This window comes from Antedon bifida, chromosome 5 (assembly GCF_963402885.1).
Source record: "Antedon bifida chromosome 5, ecAntBifi1.1, whole genome shotgun sequence".
Lineage (NCBI taxonomy): Eukaryota > Metazoa > Echinodermata > Crinoidea > Comatulida > Antedonidae > Antedon > Antedon bifida.
This window is the reverse complement of record NC_136230.1, coordinates 28,830,948-28,848,990: the sequence shown is the minus strand read 5'-3', so window position 1 is coordinate 28,848,990 and position 18,043 is coordinate 28,830,948. Positions and strand designations below refer to the sequence as shown.

Genomic DNA, 18,043 nt, shown 5'->3' with positions numbered 1-18,043 from the left:
CTTTGCATATGTATGTCACGACCCGAGAATGTTAATGCGTGTCTGAGGCATACAATATTTATATAAATGATAATTACCACTGTTTTCATGAATATCAATTAATTCAACTCAACAATATTTATTTCAACAATATTTTAAAGAAGGTGGTTCAATGCCGAAGCTGATTGGAACCCTCAAAATATAATTTGACAAGACAAAAAAAAATAAAAAAATTAATAAGTATATATAATATAATATAACAATAATAATTATACTATTATACTTATATATGTACTGTTACGAGTGAATTTATCAGTCAATCAGTCCGAGGTATAGGCCTATTGTGGTTTTAAAATAATTCCAATCACCAGTCGAATTTGTACTTTCATTTCATTTTATTCAACAAGTTATATTCAATTATAAGGAGTGTCTGGTAATTTAATTCTACCAATAGCCATCTCTCGCAGCTTTTTACGATCCACCTGTAAATAAATATTAATTGAAATTGGTGGTTACTTAATATTAAATAACATGCTAAAAGAAAGATTAGGCCTTGACAATACTTTGATGTGGATGACTGCAATTGGTCGAAACATGTTGAGATACATTCGGAAACTCATGACCAAATATGGTAGGGGTATCTCTCAACCATCGAATACTATTCTTATCGATTAGCAATAACATATAGGCCTAATTAATTAGTTGTTATCAGCCATATAAAAAATAGGCACGTCCTATTACCTTTCCTGTAGCACCAGATTGAAACGAGTCAAAAATCAGAAAGTAAGTCGGCTGGATTAAATCGGACATCTGAAAAAAAAATCGTAAACAAAATTGAAGAACTGTAGCCTAATCTAACAGACATTTCGGTAGTTTCTCAATACGATGACAAGACATTACCGGGTGTCACGACGTTACCGCGTAATACACGACATTACCGGGATGATACACGACGTTACCGCGTGATACACAACTTTACCGGGATGATACACGACGTTACCGCGTGATACACGACTTTACCGGGATGATACACGACGTTACCGAGTGAGTATTTCAAAACAGACTCAACAGAAGTTAGTATAAAATAATAATATTTAATGTGTACAGTATCTTACATGGTGATACCATGGAGGAATTATAATCTCTCCATGGTGATAATTAATAATATTAAAATCAAAATAATATCTATAAGGATACCTTTCCTGCAAAGAAAGTTTTCAGTTCTCCTTCGGTGACATCGTAACCTTCATTTAATCTGAAATTATAAATATTTTATAACTGTGGTATTTACTTTGTCTTAATTCAGATAATAATAATTGTTTTGAAGTTATAAAGATAAATTGTTATTGAATTAAATAAATAGCAACAAGTTCAATTTAAACAAAAAATACTTACGTAACACATACACAAACATCTTCACCGATCCTGTAATCCGGTATTGATACAACCTGTGAGATTGAAGAACAACGTACGTGCTTTTTTTGATCAAAATAATGATTTCTCTGCACGTGGTTTATTCAGCAACTGTTTATGTGAGAACAAATTAATGAATAGGCCGATAGAGAAACAAAACAATAGGCCTACCTGCGCACTTTTTACGGCGGGATGTGTTATTATTTTATTTTCCACCTCCGATGGATGAACATTGTTTCCGCCTCGGATAATTATGTCCTGAAAATAAAATAATTTTAATTTGCGATTAATCTATCTAAAAAACGATTTTACAAAAGTTTACGATCCGCGATTTGGCAGATTGTATGAAATCATATTGACAAGGAACAAAATGTTTTGTAATTTCAATTACCTTAATTCGACCGACAATTGTCAGGTAACCATCCTCATTGACCTTACCCACATCTCTAAAAAATATATATATTAGTGATACATTAATACATTTACTTTCATTTATACTTAAACGATGTTAAATGCATACCGTAGGCCTACTTGACTGGGTATAATTCATGTATGTTGAGCAAACATAAAGTTGAGATAGTACTGTACCCCATTTTTATCCATCCGTTTTCAGTAATCATCTGCTGTGTTTTCTCAATATTACCATAGTACCCTTTGAAAACAACCGGACTTCGTATCCAAACCTCTCCCTTTTCTCCCACTTCTACGGGACATCCTTCTTCATCAACTATTTGAAGCTGAAACATTTAGGATTTGTAATACAGGAAGGCAGAATGACATAAAAAAACAACAACATAAAAGAGAAAGGAAGAAAGAAAGAGAAGGAATGAAAGAAAAAAAAAGAAAGAAAGAAGCAGAAAGAAAGAATCAAAAAGAAAGAAAGACTCTTAAAAAGTAACTGAAAGAAGAAAAAAGGAAGAAACACAAAGAAAGAAGCAGAAAGAAAGAAGCAGAAAAAAAGAAGCAGAAAGAAACGAAACGAAAGAAAAGAAAAGAAAGAAAGAAGGAAGCAGAAAGAAAGTGAAAGAAAGAAAGAAAGAGAAAGAAACAAAGAAAGAGAAAGAAAGAAATAGAAGGAATGAAAGAAAGAAACAAAGAGAAGAGAAAGAAAGAAAGAATCTGAAAAAAGTAACTGAAAGAAAGAAGCAAAAAGAAAGAAACTGAAAGAAAGACTAGCAGAGAAAGAAACGAAACAAAAGAAAAAGAAAGAAAAGAAACTGAAAGAAAGAAAGAGAAAGAAAAAGGCAGAAAGAAAGAAAGAAAGAAAGAAAGAAAGAAAGAAAGAAAGAAAGAAAGAAAGAAAGAAAGAAAGAAAGAAAGAAAGAAAGAAAGAAAGAAAGAAAGAAAGAAAGAAAGAGAAAGAAAGAAACAGAAATAAAGAATGTAAAGATACAAATAACGTTGACCTTACTTCAACATTCGGTAAAGGACGCCCTGACATACTCCAGACATCTGGACCGTCATCAACTGTCAAAGAGGTCATTGTGTAGGCTTCTGTTGACCCATAAGCATTCTGTAAAACAATTTATATTAGTAGAAGCTATCACAACACAAAAAGTTTCTTGTATGCTCAAATATTTTGTTCTTTCATAGTGTGCTGCAATACATTGGGTGCTGCAACAACAATCACCTATAGGTAATATTTTAAGGCCTACTTACCAACAAACGAATTCCTCGCTTGTTTTTCAACTCCAAAAAGAGAGCTGGCGGAATGGGTGAACCACCGGTTATACCTTTTATTATAATAATTAAAAGAAAACAGAACTAGTGTTAAAATAATAGGCGGCTAGGTAATATTTTTACAGTGTAGGCCTACCTAATACCATTATTACAATAATAATACTTTATACCCTGTACCTAATTTCAATGAAGACAGGTCGTACTTATCACAAATTGGGTTATACGCAAGATTGACCACACCACTAATCATCAACGTGAAAGCGCAACATCTACACAAGAATTTTAGATAAGTCAGACCAGGGAAGAGTAAAATTTCATTCTTTTTTTCAAGAAACAGAAATAAAGAAACATAAAGAATGATACAAATAACGTTGACCTTACTTCAACATTCGGTAAAGGGCGCCCTGACATACTCCAGACTTCTTCAGTCCGCGAATTTTTGACTGGCCATCTGAGGCAGAAATCATGGGTGTGGCTACTTATATGGCATAAATTACCAGTTATGGAACTAAGGTCCTGGATTCGAATCCCATCGATATCTTCTATTATTCTATTACTTTAATTATTCGGTTCAGTTTATGTGTTCACATAGAAAAAATGCATTATTCATTCATGTGGATTTAAAGAGAATTTTTTAGTTTCTCTAGATAGACATTCTGACGAACCATGCCTACATTTAAAAATGTTGGAATTGGACAGTGGAATTATTGTTAACAATTAACCTTACCTCTCGGCTTCGACTGCCTGAAGAAACTTTTCAAAATTGATGGTTGGTGAAGGAAAAACTGAAGTTGTACCGAATACGAGTGGCGCTACCTCACCATTTTGTATTGATACAACGTATGCCATGTTACCAATACATGCAAACTTATTGATCTTTACAAAACAACAAAATAAATCTAAATAAAATACTAAATAAGTGTACTTATTATATACGTACTTTTCCTCATCTTCGTATTTTCTGTCATCATCATCTGTTCACCATCATCGTACTTTTCGTCATTTATTGTGTTTATAGTTGTCTCTTAGAATTATCATCATAAATACATCTCTCAAACTACCTTAGTTACCGGCAAATGGAAAGTCAATTGTTATACCTACTTGTTTCTCGTCAAACTGATCCGGTACAAACGTGTTACAATTGAGTGCTAGGAAATGAGTATACGGTACCGTTTTTGGTAATCCAGTTGTGCCCTACGGAATTAAAACAAATCATTAGCTGGCTAGATTGTGGAAATTATAAAACGGTACCCGCCATTTGTGATTTTGAAAACCTACGTAGATTGCGCTTACGTCTTTGTAGCGTCTCGTCCTAGCTTTGAGTGTGATATAGGCTACCCCGTACTAATAATACTGACTTTATTGAAATACATTTCATACCGATGTCATAACAATATGACTGATGTCATCAATTGTCACTTTCTTCGCTGCTTTTGCTACTTCTTCCTCACATCCAGAAATAGATATATCGGCAAAGTTCAACGTTCCACTGAAACAAAATAAATTAAATACTTCACAATCACAAGTCGACAGTTCCTTTGTGTCGTACTTGGCGAAGCTTTAGAAATGTATTTACTTCAAGCAAATTGCTTACCTTTTACAATTAGAACCTGTGGCTATGACCTTCTTTAAGTCTGGTAACCTAAGGAAATGAACAGTAAGTAAGGTAAAGCTAGTTAGCCTACGAATAGTAATGAACAGTAAGTAAGGTAAAGCTAGCTAGCCTACGTATAGTAATGAACAGTAAGTAAGGTAAAGCTAGCTAGCCTACGTTTAATAAATATTCAAATTGTCGCATTACTCACTGTTTTGAATTCAGATCACCTGGAATACTTTCACTTAACTCTGGAATCATTTCACAAGCCATTGAGTAAAGTGTGTCCGGGCTACGAGTTATGAACAGCGCTTTGCACGATACCTGAATGTTGCCAGAGTGAATGAATGAATGAATGAATGAGTGAACAGAAATTCTAAGAATATTAAGTTAGTATTTTTGTTTAATTTACATATGGCATACCTGTAACAGTATTTTCTGAAATGCTTGAGAAGTATTACCAATTAGCAGATAAGTCTGAGAAAAAAAAAACAATGTCAGTATTTACTATTACCTGTTGTATTGACATGGTTAAAATATGTCAGAAAAAGACCTATGCCCTAATATTGTAAAATGTTTAGAAAAATCAGCTTAAAATTAGTTATTGATTGGTACCTACCACACCGACGCCTATTGCTCTCGCTGCACCAGTTAAAAGGGGCCATTCTACGTGGTTAGCACCTATAACAGCTATACGATCACCACGACGAAGACCAAGTTTGAGTAGGAACCCGGCTGCTAAGTCTATTACCTGAAGAATGGAAAAGAAAAAATCTTTCAGATATCTAAGTATGACACATGACCTATACCATTATAATAATACACTTAACATACAACGATCGATTTCCCTGAAACATGGAGTTTCTCCATGAATGTACCAATGAGGAGTATAGATATTATCAGTCTGTAATCAGTGTAAATTCGCCAGTATACAATAAATTTAGTGCTCTGTATTATTGTTATTAAAGAATCAACAATCGTATCTCACTGATAATACGAATTTTTAAAAATCCATTACCATTTTCTTGAATTCAGCAAACGTAACTCGTTCATTATCTCTGACGAAGACAAGCATTTCTCTGTCCGGATTTTTCTTCACCCTCTCTTCCAACATTTCGTGCATCGTCAGCCCAATAAAGGGCTTCAGACTGGGGGTATGGACGTAGCTCTTCTTTCGTGACAACGCCATTCTAGACAACTTACTCTGTCGATTTGTAGGCCTACATTGAGAGTGAAATATAAGCACACTACTTATTAAATATGAGATAATCTATCACCACATTATAATTTTATTAGCCACTTTATTAACACGTTATTTGAAATAGGGCGTATCTGGTAAATTTCGACCAATAGCTATCTCTTGCTGCTTCTTACACTCTACCTGTAAATAATAATAGGAATATCGTATGGTTTTATGATCATGTAAACGTCTATTACTGTGTAACAGGTCCGCTGTATTTGTTTACATTGCCCGGTGGAACAGTGCTCTTATATATTGTCAAAATGTACGTGCTAGCCGCCTTGGCTTGAGATAGTAAATGTTTTTAATCGAGCTTCCAAATCATCTAAGTTATTTTAGGTTTACCTTTCAAACATTCTGAATAAATAAGGTAAATTTAGTGAAGTCAATTTAACGAGATGTTCATATTCTTCAAATGTCTCCCTCTTCCTAAACAACCGTAGGATACGCCCTTTGTATTTTCCTTGTGATTAATTACGTCATCCATTTGATTTAGGGTCGTCGCGAGAATTTCCACGATTAAGATTGGTCTAAAGTGGTTTAAAACCGGTTCAATTAGACGAGTTTATTCGCGCGAATCGAAATTTTCACTAAAATAACATTGTTATCTACTTGTTGTGACGTAGAAATATATGCAACCAATCATAACTCAGGAATGTTCTATTCGCACGATGAACGCTGATTTATATAAATGTAGACATATGGTACATGAAACTATAAACTAAGTATTGTTATGGATGTAGGAGTCTACATCCTCATTTATGCCACAAAAAAAGGATGAATGCAAAATAAAACAGGTGATCAACAGAAATTACGATAATATGACGCTATGTAGTGTACATTTTCAGTATTTTCTTAATAAGCAATCATTCTCAATAAGCAACGCTTGGTGGAAATCATTGAAAAACGAAATATTCGTCACAAAAAGTCAATCCTATCATTCATATATCTTTTATTTCGGAATACCATGTTCACATAACAAAATCCATAGCAAATAAAGAAGCTTAATCTAAAAAATCATCGTACCTAAATTGTGGAGGTTATACCAATGATGACCTCAACAATGACACGGGTAGGGTTGACTTTATTCGCTGGTAATCCCGGTCTCCGTTTACAATAAAATATAATATGGCCATTAAATTATATTATATTAATGTTGATTAAAGCTGCTTTCACTTCGCGCCCACTGAGAAAAATATCGGGCGGGAAAAAGTCGGTTTTGTCTGACAAAAATACTACGAACGAAATATTGAACCTCTATATATACATTCTATAAGTTATGTTTGATGTTTGATTCAATCAGGCAGGCGGTATTCGGCATAAGGAGATGTTGGTAAGTTAATTCGACCAATAGCCATCTCTTGCAGCTTCTTACGATCCACCTGTAAAAAAAATTATGAAAGTACATGATTTGAATACTTGGCTAAATTGCGAACAGGTGTGGACGACACATACCACATTTTTCTTCTCCCATAAGTGTCTCTTCGTGTAGAGTACTGCCTGCCATCAAACGTCTGTCCACACCGACAGAGGATGAATGGATCAGAACACCAGGATAACCCCCTACTCTTCCGAAAGATGAATAATCCGAGAAGACATGTTTCACCACCAGAACTAGGAGCGAGTCGGCCCATGCCGATATTATTCGCTCTTTAGGTATGGTAAACGGCGCCCTGCCTTAACCGCTCGGTGATTTGACTCGCTCAACAGTGCCTACAAAACAGGTCAAATCACTGTATTGATTAGCCAAAAAAGAAAATGTCCTATTACCTTCCCTGTAGTACCAGATTGAAACGAGTCAAAAATAAGAAAGTAAGCCGGTTTGATATATTCAGGATCATCAATTAGTTTCTCAATATGATACACGATGTTTTCGGGTGAGAATTGAACTATTATAAAACACAAGACACGGTAGCTAACAGGCTTTTAACATTTGTACAGTACCTTGTTTTATGGTGACTGATACTTAAGCCTAATAATATTTAAATAAAAATAATATCTATAAGGATACCTTTCCTGCAAAAAACGTTTTCAGTTCTTCTTCAGTGACATTGTAACCTTCATTTAATCTGAAATCATAAAAACATCTTTAATTCGTAACAATTTATATAACTGTGGTATTTAATTTGTCTTAAATTCAGACTAATTATTGTTTTGAAGGATATAAATCTTAGAGTACTTACGTAACACATACACACACATCTTCACCGATTCTGTAATCTGGTTTTGATACAACCTGTGAGATTGAAGAAAAACGTACGCTATTTTAGTGCTTAAATAAAATAATGTCTCCGCACGTGTCAAAATATAAATAATTATATGAATATGGTATTATTAGCAAAACTAATGAATAGATTCATAGAGAAACAAAACAATGATTAGGCCTACCTGCGCACTTTTTACGGCGGGATGTGTTATTATTTTAGTTTCAACCTCTGATGGATGGACATTGTTTCCGTTTCTGATAATTATGTCCTGAAAATAAAATAATTTCAGAACAATTAATTGTGTGTAATTTAACTAAACAAAAGTTTACTATCGAGATTTGATGGAACAAAATGTTTTGTAATTTCAATTACCTTAATCCGACCGACAATTGTCAGGTAACCATCCTCATTGACCTTACCCACATCTCTAAAAAATATATTAGTGATACATTAATACATTTACTTTCATTATTCCTAAGCATTAAATGCATACTTGACTGTATGTTGAGCAAACATAAAGTTGTGATTTAGTACTGTAACCCATTTTTACCCATCCGTTTTCAGTAATCGCCTGCTGTGTTTTCTCAATATTACCATAGTACCCTTTGAACACAACCGGACTTCGTACCCAAACCTCTCCTGTTTCTCCAACTTCTACGGGACATCCTTCTTCATCAACTATTTGAAGCTAAAAAAAGTTAGGATTTGTAATTAAAAAGACAGAGAAAGAAGCAGAAATAAAGAAACAGAAAGAAAGAAGCAGAAAGAAAAAAGCAGAGAAAAAGAAACTGAAAGAAAGAAACAGGAAGAAAGAAACTAAAAGAAGTAGAAAGAAAGAAGCAGAAAGAAAAAAGCAGAGAAAAAGAAATAGAAAGAAAGAAACAGGAAGAAAGAAACTAAAAGAAGTAGAAAGAAAAAAGCAGAGAAAAAGAAACAGAAAGAAAGAAGCTAAAAGAAGTAGAAAGAAAGAAACAAAGAATCAGAAAGAAAGAAACAGAAAGAAAGTAACATACAGAAAAAAACAGAAAGAAGCACGAAGAAAGAAACAGAAAAAAAGAAACAGAAAGAAACAGAAAGAAAGAATCAGAAAGAAAGAAGGAGAAAGAAACAGAAAGAAAGAAGCAGAAAGAAAGAAATTGAAAGAAAGAAGCAGAAAGAAAGAAACAGATGAAATAGAAAGAAAGAAGCAGAAATAAAAAAAGAAATAGAAAGAAAGAAGCAGAAAGAAAGAAACAGAAAGAAAGAAATTGAAAGAAAGAAGCAGAAAGAAAGAAACAGAAGAAATAGAAAGAAAGAAGCAGAAATAAAAAAAGAAATAGAAAGAAAAAAGCAGAAAGAAAGAAACAGAAAGAAATAAACAGAAAGAGAGAAGCACAAAGAAAGAAATATAAAGAAAGTACAACAATAAATAACGTTAGTTGGCCTTACTTCAATATTCGGCGCAGGCGCCCTGACATACTCCAAACTTCTGGACCGTCATCGATTGTCGAACAGGTCATTATGAAGGTTTCTGTCGACCCATAAGCATTCTGGTACAGAAAACACAATTTATATTAGTAGAAAAAATTAAAATGTTTCTTTTATGACAAATGTTTGTTGTGTTCTGTCATAGTATTTTCTGACACGTTGTGTGCTCATTGATCACCTATAGGAAATATGTTACTTACTTACCAACAAACGAATTCCTCGCTTGTTTTTCAATTCCGAAATGATAGCTGGTGGAATGGATGAACCACCGGTTATACCTTTTTATAATAATTAAAATAAACAGAAATAGTGTTTAAATAATCGGTTACGTAATGTTTTTACATAGGCCTACGTGATACCACTATAACAATAATACTTTATACCCCGTACCTAATTTCAATGAAGACAGGTCGTACTTATCACAAATTGGGTTATACGCAAGGTTGACCACACCACTAATCATCAACGTGAAAGCGGAACATCTACACAAGAAAGATCAGTCACTGGTTAATATCATCTTTTAAAACTGTACATATCGTAGTTCTTTCACTTATAACGTAATACATCATCCATGCATAGTTTTAATGAGAATTTCTGAGTCTCTAAATAGACGCACATTCTGACGAACATTAAGCCTACCACACGATTTTGAATATCACTGTCGAAACTAAACATACATTTAGAAATTGTTTAATTTGACAGTGGAATTATTGTTAACAATTAACCTTACCTCTCGGCTTCGACTGCCTGAAGAAAGTTTTCAAAATTTGTGGTTGATGAAGGAAAAACTGTTGTTGTACCGAATAAGAGTGGCGCTACTTGACCAAATTGTATCGTTACAACGTATGCCATGTTACCAATGCATGCAAATTTATTGATCTTTACAAAATAGTAATAAAATAAATCTAAATAAATTACTAAATAAGTTTACTTTTTATCATACATACATCATCTTCGTATTTTCTGTCATCATCTTCGTGCTTTTGTCATCTTAGCATTTTTCGACATTACCTTCTTACTTTTTGTCATCATCTTTGTACTTTTGTCATCTTCGTATTTTCGACATTACCTTCTTACTTTTTGTCATCATCTTTGTACTTTTGTCATCTTCGTATTTCACTTTCATACTTTTCATCAGAGCCTTCGTACGTTTCGTCATCACCTTCGTACTTTTCGTCATCATCATCATCGTCGGCACTTTTTGTCATCCCCTTCATACGTTTCATCATCATCTTTGTACTTTTCGTCATCACCTTCGTACTTTTCATCATCACCTTCGTACTTTTCGTCATCACCTTCGTACTGTTCATCATCACCTTCGTACTTTTCATCATCACCTTCGTACTTTTCGTCTAGCATGTTTGTAGTTGTCTTTCAGATCTTAGTATTATAATTATCATCATAAATGCATCTCTCACTACCTTATAGTTTCTGGCAAATGGAAATTCAATTGTTATACCTACTTGTTTCTCGTCAAACTGATCGGGTACAAACGTGTTACAATTGAGTGCCAGGAAATGAGTATACGGTACCAATTTCGGTAATCCAGTTGTGCCCTACGGAATTAAAGCAAATCATTAGCTGGCTAGATTGTGGAAATTATAGAACAATAACGAGAGGTAGGCCTACCTCCCTGATTTATACATTAGTTAGAATAGAATATTTTAAATGAACAAAGTAATATTTGAATACACACTTATAGCAATACTAGTCTACTTACAGCTTTTCCGTCCGTTTTCCTTACATGCATATAATGACGTATGTACATTTTTATATTTTGTTTATAATTTGTCTTGTGTAAGATTGAGTGTGATATCCAGTACTATTTTATTTCATATACGTTCGCTGTAAACTGAGATCCCGACGCGCACGCGCACCCTCATATCGGCGCCATCGTTTGGAGACGGCGTGCACCCGAACGATCATGGAACAAAAATCACTTGCAATACAAGAAGATGTGCTGGAGATTTCTGCTGGAAATGTAACATTTGCAGCTACAACTCCACTTGTACAGCATACGGTGGCTAAGCCCACCAAAAAGGCCAGGAAGGCGGGGTCTAGCTGTACTATTACTAGGCCTCCTAAAGAAGGTAATACGCATAGCAACAGCGATGCCGTTGCTATCGCCGGGCCATCATGCACTAACGTGCTGCAGCCTAATCAACAGGTCGGAGTAGGCCTGAACTATGAGGCTAGGGTTGAAAACCTTGAGCGGTTGGTTGAGCAGCAGGTTAAAGAGACGAAGGCTGCTCAACAAATAAATGAGTCAACGCACGACCTTTTATCTCAGTTGATGACACAAATGTCATCACAATGTCACAACAATGAATATGATGACAGTAGCTCGGTGGTTAGCCTCACGAGTAACATTTACGATAGGCATCATCAGTACGAACGTGATGTGTCTGACCTGGAGGAGGGGGAAGTAACAGGTACACAACTATCCAAGAAGGATGAAAATCCTGAGCGGCCAGCCACTAATAGTAATAGTAAGGTCAAAGGCCCCCTTCCTCCGGGTTTTGCAGCAAGATTTGCTGTTTCTAACGAATTGGCACCAGCAGTCAGCCAAGAGTTGGCTGACACGCTAACATACTTATTGCACTCGCATATGAGTGAGAGTGTAATGACCGAGCTGATCAAAAGCTATCCTATACCGGAAAATCTAGAGGCCCTAATGGTGCCAAAGGTCAATCCAACTATTTGGGATTCCATTACACCAAGGGCACGGTCTAACGATCTAAAATTTCAAAAGGTACAAAAACCTTTGATAAAGGGAATTACCGCCCTTGCTAAATTAGTTGATGGAAATGAGTCATCGGAGATAGCACAGGACACAATCGGCCTACTTGCCAATGCGAACTTCGAGTTACTTGCACTTCGTAAGGAGATGTTGAAACCGGAAATAAATGCCAAATATACTCATTTATGTAAACCCAGCATTAAGCCTACAGAGTATTTATTTGGTGACCTGAGTACTACAGTTAAAAAACTGGATGAGGAAAGGAAGGCTACGGCAGGCTTATTTAATTTTAAGTCGTACCAACCAAAGACCAGGTCCAACAACTACAGATACCAGCCATACAATAGAAATGGCAAACCTTTTTTAGGTCAAACCCGGCGACACAAATGGTCAACAAACAACTACAACCAGACCAAATTTTATCAGGGGAAAAAGGACCTAAAACAACAGCCGAAGAGGTATGAGTCGATTGATAATATAAGTATTTCTCCTAACAATAAGGTTAACAAACATAATAACCTTGACATAGTAGGAGGTCGACTCAGGTCATATATACATAGGTGGAAAAAATATACTTCGGATCCATACATCCTAAATGCGGTTTCAGGATATAAAATAGAGTTTGATAAAGCCATACCCTACCACCTAAAAGGAAAAATACCTCATCCATACAAACTCAGCAACATGGATATGGAGGCTATTGATGATCAAATAGTTAAATTGATATCAAAAGGGGTGGTCAAACCAGCCATGTATGAACATGACCAGTTTGTATCAAATATTTTTACAAGGCCAAAGAAAGATGGAGGGTTCAGAATGATATTAGACCTCTCTAAATTAAATGAATATGTGACATACAAACATGTCAAAATGGAAATGTTTGGAAATGCATTGACACTAATTTCACCAGGTGTATATATGACGTCAGTCGACCTCAAAGATGCATATTTTACTGTACCCATAGCAGAGTCGGACACTAAATATTTAAAATTTGTTTGGAAAGACAACCTGTATAAGTTTGTCGCATTGCCTAATGGGCTTAGCTCAGGGCCTAGACTTTTCACGAAATTATTGAAGCCCCCAATTGCGTTTTTGCGCAGCAGAGGGCATATTCTGTTGGTTTACATTGATGACATTTTGTGTATAAACCAGTCAGAAGACTTGGCCGGCGGTACCGCCAGGGAAACTAGTGAACTTCTAGCCTCATTGGGTTTTATCATTAATAGAGAAAAATCAGTAATGAATCCTACGCAGATCATAACCTTCTTGGGATTTGAAATAAATTCTATAAGTATGACGGTTTCCCTTCCATATCACAAGAAGGAGGAAATTAGAGTTCAAAGTAAACACATACTTACATTAAGTCATACTACCATTAGGGAAGTTGCGCAATTTTTAGGCAAAATTATAGCAACACTACCTGCTGTAGAGTATGGAAAGCTTCATTATAGGGCACTAGAGAAGGAGAAAATACTAGCTCTAAAAATAAATAAAGGCCATTACGATAGGCCTATTAGTATTTCCGTCAATGGACGGGACGATATTCTTTGGTGGCAAAATAATGTCAAAGACGCATATAAATTGATATATCATGGGTACCCCGACCTAACAATTGAGACAGACGCTAGTGGTCTAGGCTGGGGTGCCACTGATGGACATACCCACACAGGGGGAAGGTGGATAAACAAAGACCTAGACATTGCATATGCTACAGGGGCACTAAATATTAATTACTTAGAATTGCTGGCTGCTTTTTTCGGCCTTAAAGCATTGTCCCGTGAGAGAAAAGCTAAGCACATAAGGTTGAAGGTTGATAATACCACGGCAGTAGCTTACATAAACAACATGGGCGGCGCAAAATCAATTGCGTGCAATAAAATTTCAAAAGCCATCTGGTCTTCGTGCATTGAGAACAATTTTTGGATAAGTGCAGAATACATCCCAGGTAGAGATAATATAATAGCTGATGCAAAGTCTCGTCAGTTTAAAGATGAGACAGAATGGATGCTTAACAAAGAATTGTTTATAAAAATCACTAAAACATTCGGTGAACTGGATATAGACCTATTCGCTTCTAGGCACAATGCACAGCTTCCGAAATATATATCATGGAAACCGGACCCAGATTCAATTGGTATCGATGCATTTCTACAAAATTGGTCCTCTGCCAAGCTCTATGCTTTCCCGCCGTTCTGCCTTATAGGTAGATGTTTGCAAAAAATATTGACAGATAATGCCATAGTTATCATGGTGGTCCCAAACTGGCCAACACAGTATTGGTATCCTAAATTACTATCAATGATGGTTGGGGAACCACTGAGGTTTAAGAATACCAAACATGCCTTAACATTACATGGTTCAGATGATTGTCATCCCCTTTATAACAGACTTAACCTTTTTGCCTGCAGGCTATCAGGGCGGAACTCTACAACAAAGGAATAAGCAATACTGCAGCAGACGTCATTCTGCAATCCTGGAGACGGTCAACGTGGAAGCAATATAACTCACAGCTAACAAAATTTATAGACTTTTGTGAAATCAGAGGAATCACATGGCAACAGCTAAACACCGGTCACGTCCTCGATTTCTTGATAAAGCTGAAGGACGAGGGCTTAGGCTATAGTACTATCAGTATGGCGAAAAGCGCAATTGTAAACTTTCTCGAAATCTTAGATATAAACATGAAGGAGTCTATTGAACTGAAAAGATTTATGAAAGGGTTATTCAATTTTAACCCACCGACTCCAAAATATGCACAAATTTGGGATGTTCGCTTAGTTACAGACTATCTGAGGCGAACAATTAACGACGATACATTATCGCTTAAAGAATTTACCATAAAAGTAGCATTGTTATTAGCATTATTGTCCTCAAGTAGGCTTCAAACCTTATATAATTTCAAATTTTCAAATATGAATATCGAGAATGAAGCAATCACCTTTTACATTTGTACATTACTAAAAACTAGCAGACCAAACAATACAGGTCAACTGGTGGTTTTCCACAAAAGTGAAGACCCTGCCCTATGTCCGGTCAGAACAATTCTAAAGTACAGGGAAAAAACTACTAATTTAAGGGAAAATAAGGACAGATTTTTTTATATGTCATAAGAAACCGTATGCCGAGGCATCAAAAGACACAATTGCTCGATGGATAAGGACAGGTTTATCAGAAGCAGGAGTAGATACAACACAATTTAAAGCCCATTCGGTCCGAGCGGCTGCATCTTCATCAGCAAAATTAAGGAATGTCCCGGTTGACTTAATAATGAAAACAGCTGGGTGGAGAAACGAACATACACTAAACAGATATTATAATAAGCCTATAAAATTTGTAGAAAATCCGTCATTTCAACAGGCACTGTTGAGAAAAGTTGATTCATCAACTCATTAATATTGGTTGTGTTTGTTGTTGGCTACTACAAATAGCCCCTGTTTGCATTTTGAACCAGTTTAATATTGTTGTTTAGTTTTCTAATTGATGTTTTTAGGGTGAGAATCCTAAAACGTTGGACTATTGATTATAAGCAAAATAAATGCTTTATTATTAATACAACACGATAGTTGTCATATTTAAGTTGCCCGTTAGGCAAACATCCTTATGAATGAATGTAGACTTTTGGAAATAAAGTTGTTTTATTGAAACTAACATTTCCGTCAATTATTTGGTTTACAGTTCAAACATGTTTCCAGAGTTGGCTTTAAACATCTCAGTTTACAGCGAACGTATATGAAATAAAATAGGAAGATTAAACGAGACTTACCTGTAAGTTGAAGTTTGATCACTATTTTATGAATATGTGAGTGAGGTGTAAACTGCCCGCCTCAACCCACCCCAAGTAAAACAATTATTATTATAGAACAATGCAGGTTATCATATATATACTTATCGCTGCAAATTATTACTCTGGACATGTTTGATTTAAAGTATGAGGGTGCGCGTGCGCGTCGGGATCTCAGTTTACACCTCACTCACATATTCATAAAATAGTGATCAAACTTCAACTTACAGGTAAGTCTCGTTTAATCTTCCTAATAATGTTGACTTATTGGAATACATTTCATACCGATGTCATAATAATATGACTGACGTCATCAATTGTGATTTTCTTGGCCGCTTTTGCTACTTCCTCCTCACATCCAGAAATAGATATGTCATCGAAATTTAAAGTTCCACTGAAAAGAAAATAAATTAATTTACTTCACAATCACAAGTCGACAGTTCCTTCGTGTCGTACTTGGCGAAGCTTTAGAAATATATTTACTTAAATTGCTTACCTTTTACAATTAGAACCTGTGGATATGACCTTCTTTAAGTCTGGTAACCTAAAGAAATGAACAGTAAGTAAGGTAAAGCTAGTTAGCCTACGAATAATAAATATTCAAATTGTCGCATTACTCACTGTTTTGAATTCAGGTCACCTGGAATACTTTCACTTAACTCTGGAATCATTTCACAAACCATTTGGTAAAGTGTGTCCGGGCTACGAGTTATGAACAGCGCTTTTTCACGACACCTGTATAATAATGTTGCCATTGTTTATTTAATATTATGGATTGCATGAGCGAAGGGGCGGGAAGGAACTCAAGCAAACAGAGATTATAAGAATATTAAGTTATTATTTATGTTTATTTTACTTATGGCATACCTGTAACAGTATTTTCTGGAATGTTTGAGGAGTATGACCAATTAGCAGATTAACCTGAGGAAAATAGAAAACAATGTCAGTATTCACTGTAAATATATTGTAAAATGTATAGATTAATCAGCTTAAAATTAGTTATTGATTGGTACCTACCACACCGACGCCTATGGCTCTCGCTGCACCTGCAATAAGCGGCCATTCTAAGTGGTTAGCGCCTATAACAGCTATACGATCACCACGACGAAGACCAAGTTTGAGTAGGAACCCGGCTGCTAAGTCTATCACCTGAAGAATGGAAAAAGAATATTGGCTAATTGTCTTCCTTAAATTGTGTTAACAGACACCGATCCGCGAAGAATATTACATACGGTAGAAGTACTGTTGGTATTTGTCGCAGCCAGACATAAGATCAAAGGACTTGGCAAGGCCACCTGTTGTTAGGTTGCCTTGGCGAAACCATGGAAATCAATGAAACCTTAATGCTATTACGTATTTAAAAAAAAGTCCTTACCACTTTCTTGTATTCAGCAAACGTAACTCGTTCGTTATCGCTGACAAAAACAAACATTTCTCTGTCCGGATTTTTCTTCACTCTCTCTTCCAACATCTCGTGCATCGTCAGCCCAATAAAGGGCTTAAGACTGGGGGTATGAACGTAGCTCTTTTTTCGCAAAGCCATTCTATATAGATCTTAACTTTATACTAATCTGACGATTTGTACAATGAGAGTGAAAAAAGCAAGCAACTTTTTATATATAACTTATCACCATAAAAAAAAGTTAATTTAATAGGATTATCTGGTAATTTAATTCAACCATGAGTCCAGTAATTGATCAGCCATCAATCTTAAAGCTATTAAGTACAATACCTAAGAATTCACGATATCAACAGGATAATTATGATCTATAAACAATTTTACATTTTTAGAAATTTGAAAACCAAGGGGCCGATTTTGCTATCGAAATCCATCTGTTTGAACAAGCTCGTCTTTCACGTAAACAAATTATCATTGTAATGTTTCGATTTCGGACAGCGAACTAAATAAGCACGGACACTAAGTATTGATAACATTCAAGAC

At 35.4% G+C, this 18,043-nt stretch overlaps 3 protein-coding genes across 3 annotated transcripts; 1 reads left to right on the top strand and 2 right to left on the bottom strand.

Annotated features, from left to right (window-relative positions):
• Nucleotides 1-166: 166 nt before the first annotated feature.
• Nucleotides 167-5,873, bottom strand: LOC144843057 (medium-chain acyl-CoA ligase ACSF2, mitochondrial-like). Its single transcript, XM_078699720.1, has 18 exons — nucleotides 5,685-5,873; nucleotides 5,286-5,417; nucleotides 5,090-5,143; nucleotides 4,878-4,990; nucleotides 4,667-4,714; nucleotides 4,453-4,561; nucleotides 4,174-4,266; nucleotides 3,800-3,948; nucleotides 3,250-3,341; nucleotides 3,052-3,125; nucleotides 2,804-2,905; nucleotides 1,981-2,129; nucleotides 1,784-1,838; nucleotides 1,564-1,650; nucleotides 1,375-1,427; nucleotides 1,177-1,234; nucleotides 721-789; nucleotides 167-461 (listed from the first exon to the last, which is right to left on the bottom strand). Exons 1-18 carry the CDS (start codon nucleotides 5,853-5,855, stop codon nucleotides 393-395), a joined length of 1,677 nt encoding a protein of 558 aa, XP_078555846.1. The 5' UTR covers nucleotides 5,856-5,873; the 3' UTR covers nucleotides 167-392.
• A 1,328-nt stretch (nucleotides 5,874-7,201) lies between these two features.
• LOC144843488 (medium-chain acyl-CoA ligase ACSF2, mitochondrial-like) lies at nucleotides 7,202-17,644 on the bottom strand. The gene is made up of 16 exons (XM_078700275.1): nucleotides 17,477-17,644; nucleotides 17,119-17,250; nucleotides 16,958-17,022; nucleotides 16,723-16,836; nucleotides 16,598-16,645; nucleotides 16,387-16,495; nucleotides 11,044-11,136; nucleotides 10,311-10,459; nucleotides 9,971-10,062; nucleotides 9,785-9,858; nucleotides 9,542-9,642; nucleotides 8,486-8,540; nucleotides 8,295-8,381; nucleotides 8,090-8,142; nucleotides 7,918-7,975; nucleotides 7,202-7,288 (listed from the first exon to the last, which is right to left on the bottom strand). The coding sequence occupies exons 1-16, from the start codon at nucleotides 17,642-17,644 to the stop codon at nucleotides 7,202-7,204; spliced, it is 1,485 nt and encodes a 494-aa protein (XP_078556401.1).
• On the top strand, nucleotides 11,411-16,349 carry LOC144843070 (uncharacterized). The gene is made up of 2 exons (XM_078699750.1): nucleotides 11,411-12,778; nucleotides 14,729-16,349. Exons 1-2 carry the CDS (start codon nucleotides 11,505-11,507, stop codon nucleotides 14,760-14,762), a joined length of 1,308 nt encoding a protein of 435 aa, XP_078555876.1. The 5' UTR covers nucleotides 11,411-11,504; the 3' UTR covers nucleotides 14,763-16,349.
• Nucleotides 17,645-18,043: the final 399 nt, after the last annotated feature.

What these genes read in the sequence shown, in the direction of transcription:
- LOC144843057 (XM_078699720.1), bottom strand. Translation starts at nt 5,855, where the DNA reads ATGGCGTTGTCACGAAAGAAGAGCTACGTCCATACCCCCAGTCTGAAG. An exon ending in AGCGAGGAATTCGTTTGTTG is followed by an intron (nt 2,906 to 3,051) that starts GTAAGTAGGCCT and finishes ATTGTTTTACAG; the next exon opens with AATGCTTATGGGTCAACAGA. An exon ending in GTCCTTTACCGAATGTTGAA is followed by an intron (nt 2,130 to 2,803) that starts GTAAGGTCAACG and finishes TAAATGTTTCAG; the next exon opens with CTTCAAATAGTTGATGAAGA.
- LOC144843070 (XM_078699750.1), top strand. Translation starts at nt 11,505, where the DNA reads ATGGAACAAAAATCACTTGCAATACAAGAAGATGTGCTGGAGATTTCT. An exon ending in CTAAAACAACAGCCGAAGAG is followed by an intron (nt 12,779 to 14,728) that starts GTATGAGTCGAT and finishes TTTTGCCTGCAG; the next exon opens with GCTATCAGGGCGGAACTCTA.
- LOC144843488 (XM_078700275.1), bottom strand. Translation starts at nt 17,644, where the DNA reads ATGGCTTTGCGAAAAAAGAGCTACGTTCATACCCCCAGTCTTAAGCCC. An exon ending in TTGCTGAATACAAGAAAGTG is followed by an intron (nt 17,251 to 17,476) that starts GTAAGGACTTTT and finishes TCCATTCTTCAG; the next exon opens with GTGATAGACTTAGCAGCCGG. An exon ending in CAGGCAGTCGAAGCCGAGAG is followed by an intron (nt 10,063 to 10,310) that starts GTAAGGTTAATT and finishes TTTCTTGTGTAG; the next exon opens with ATGTTCCGCTTTCACGTTGA.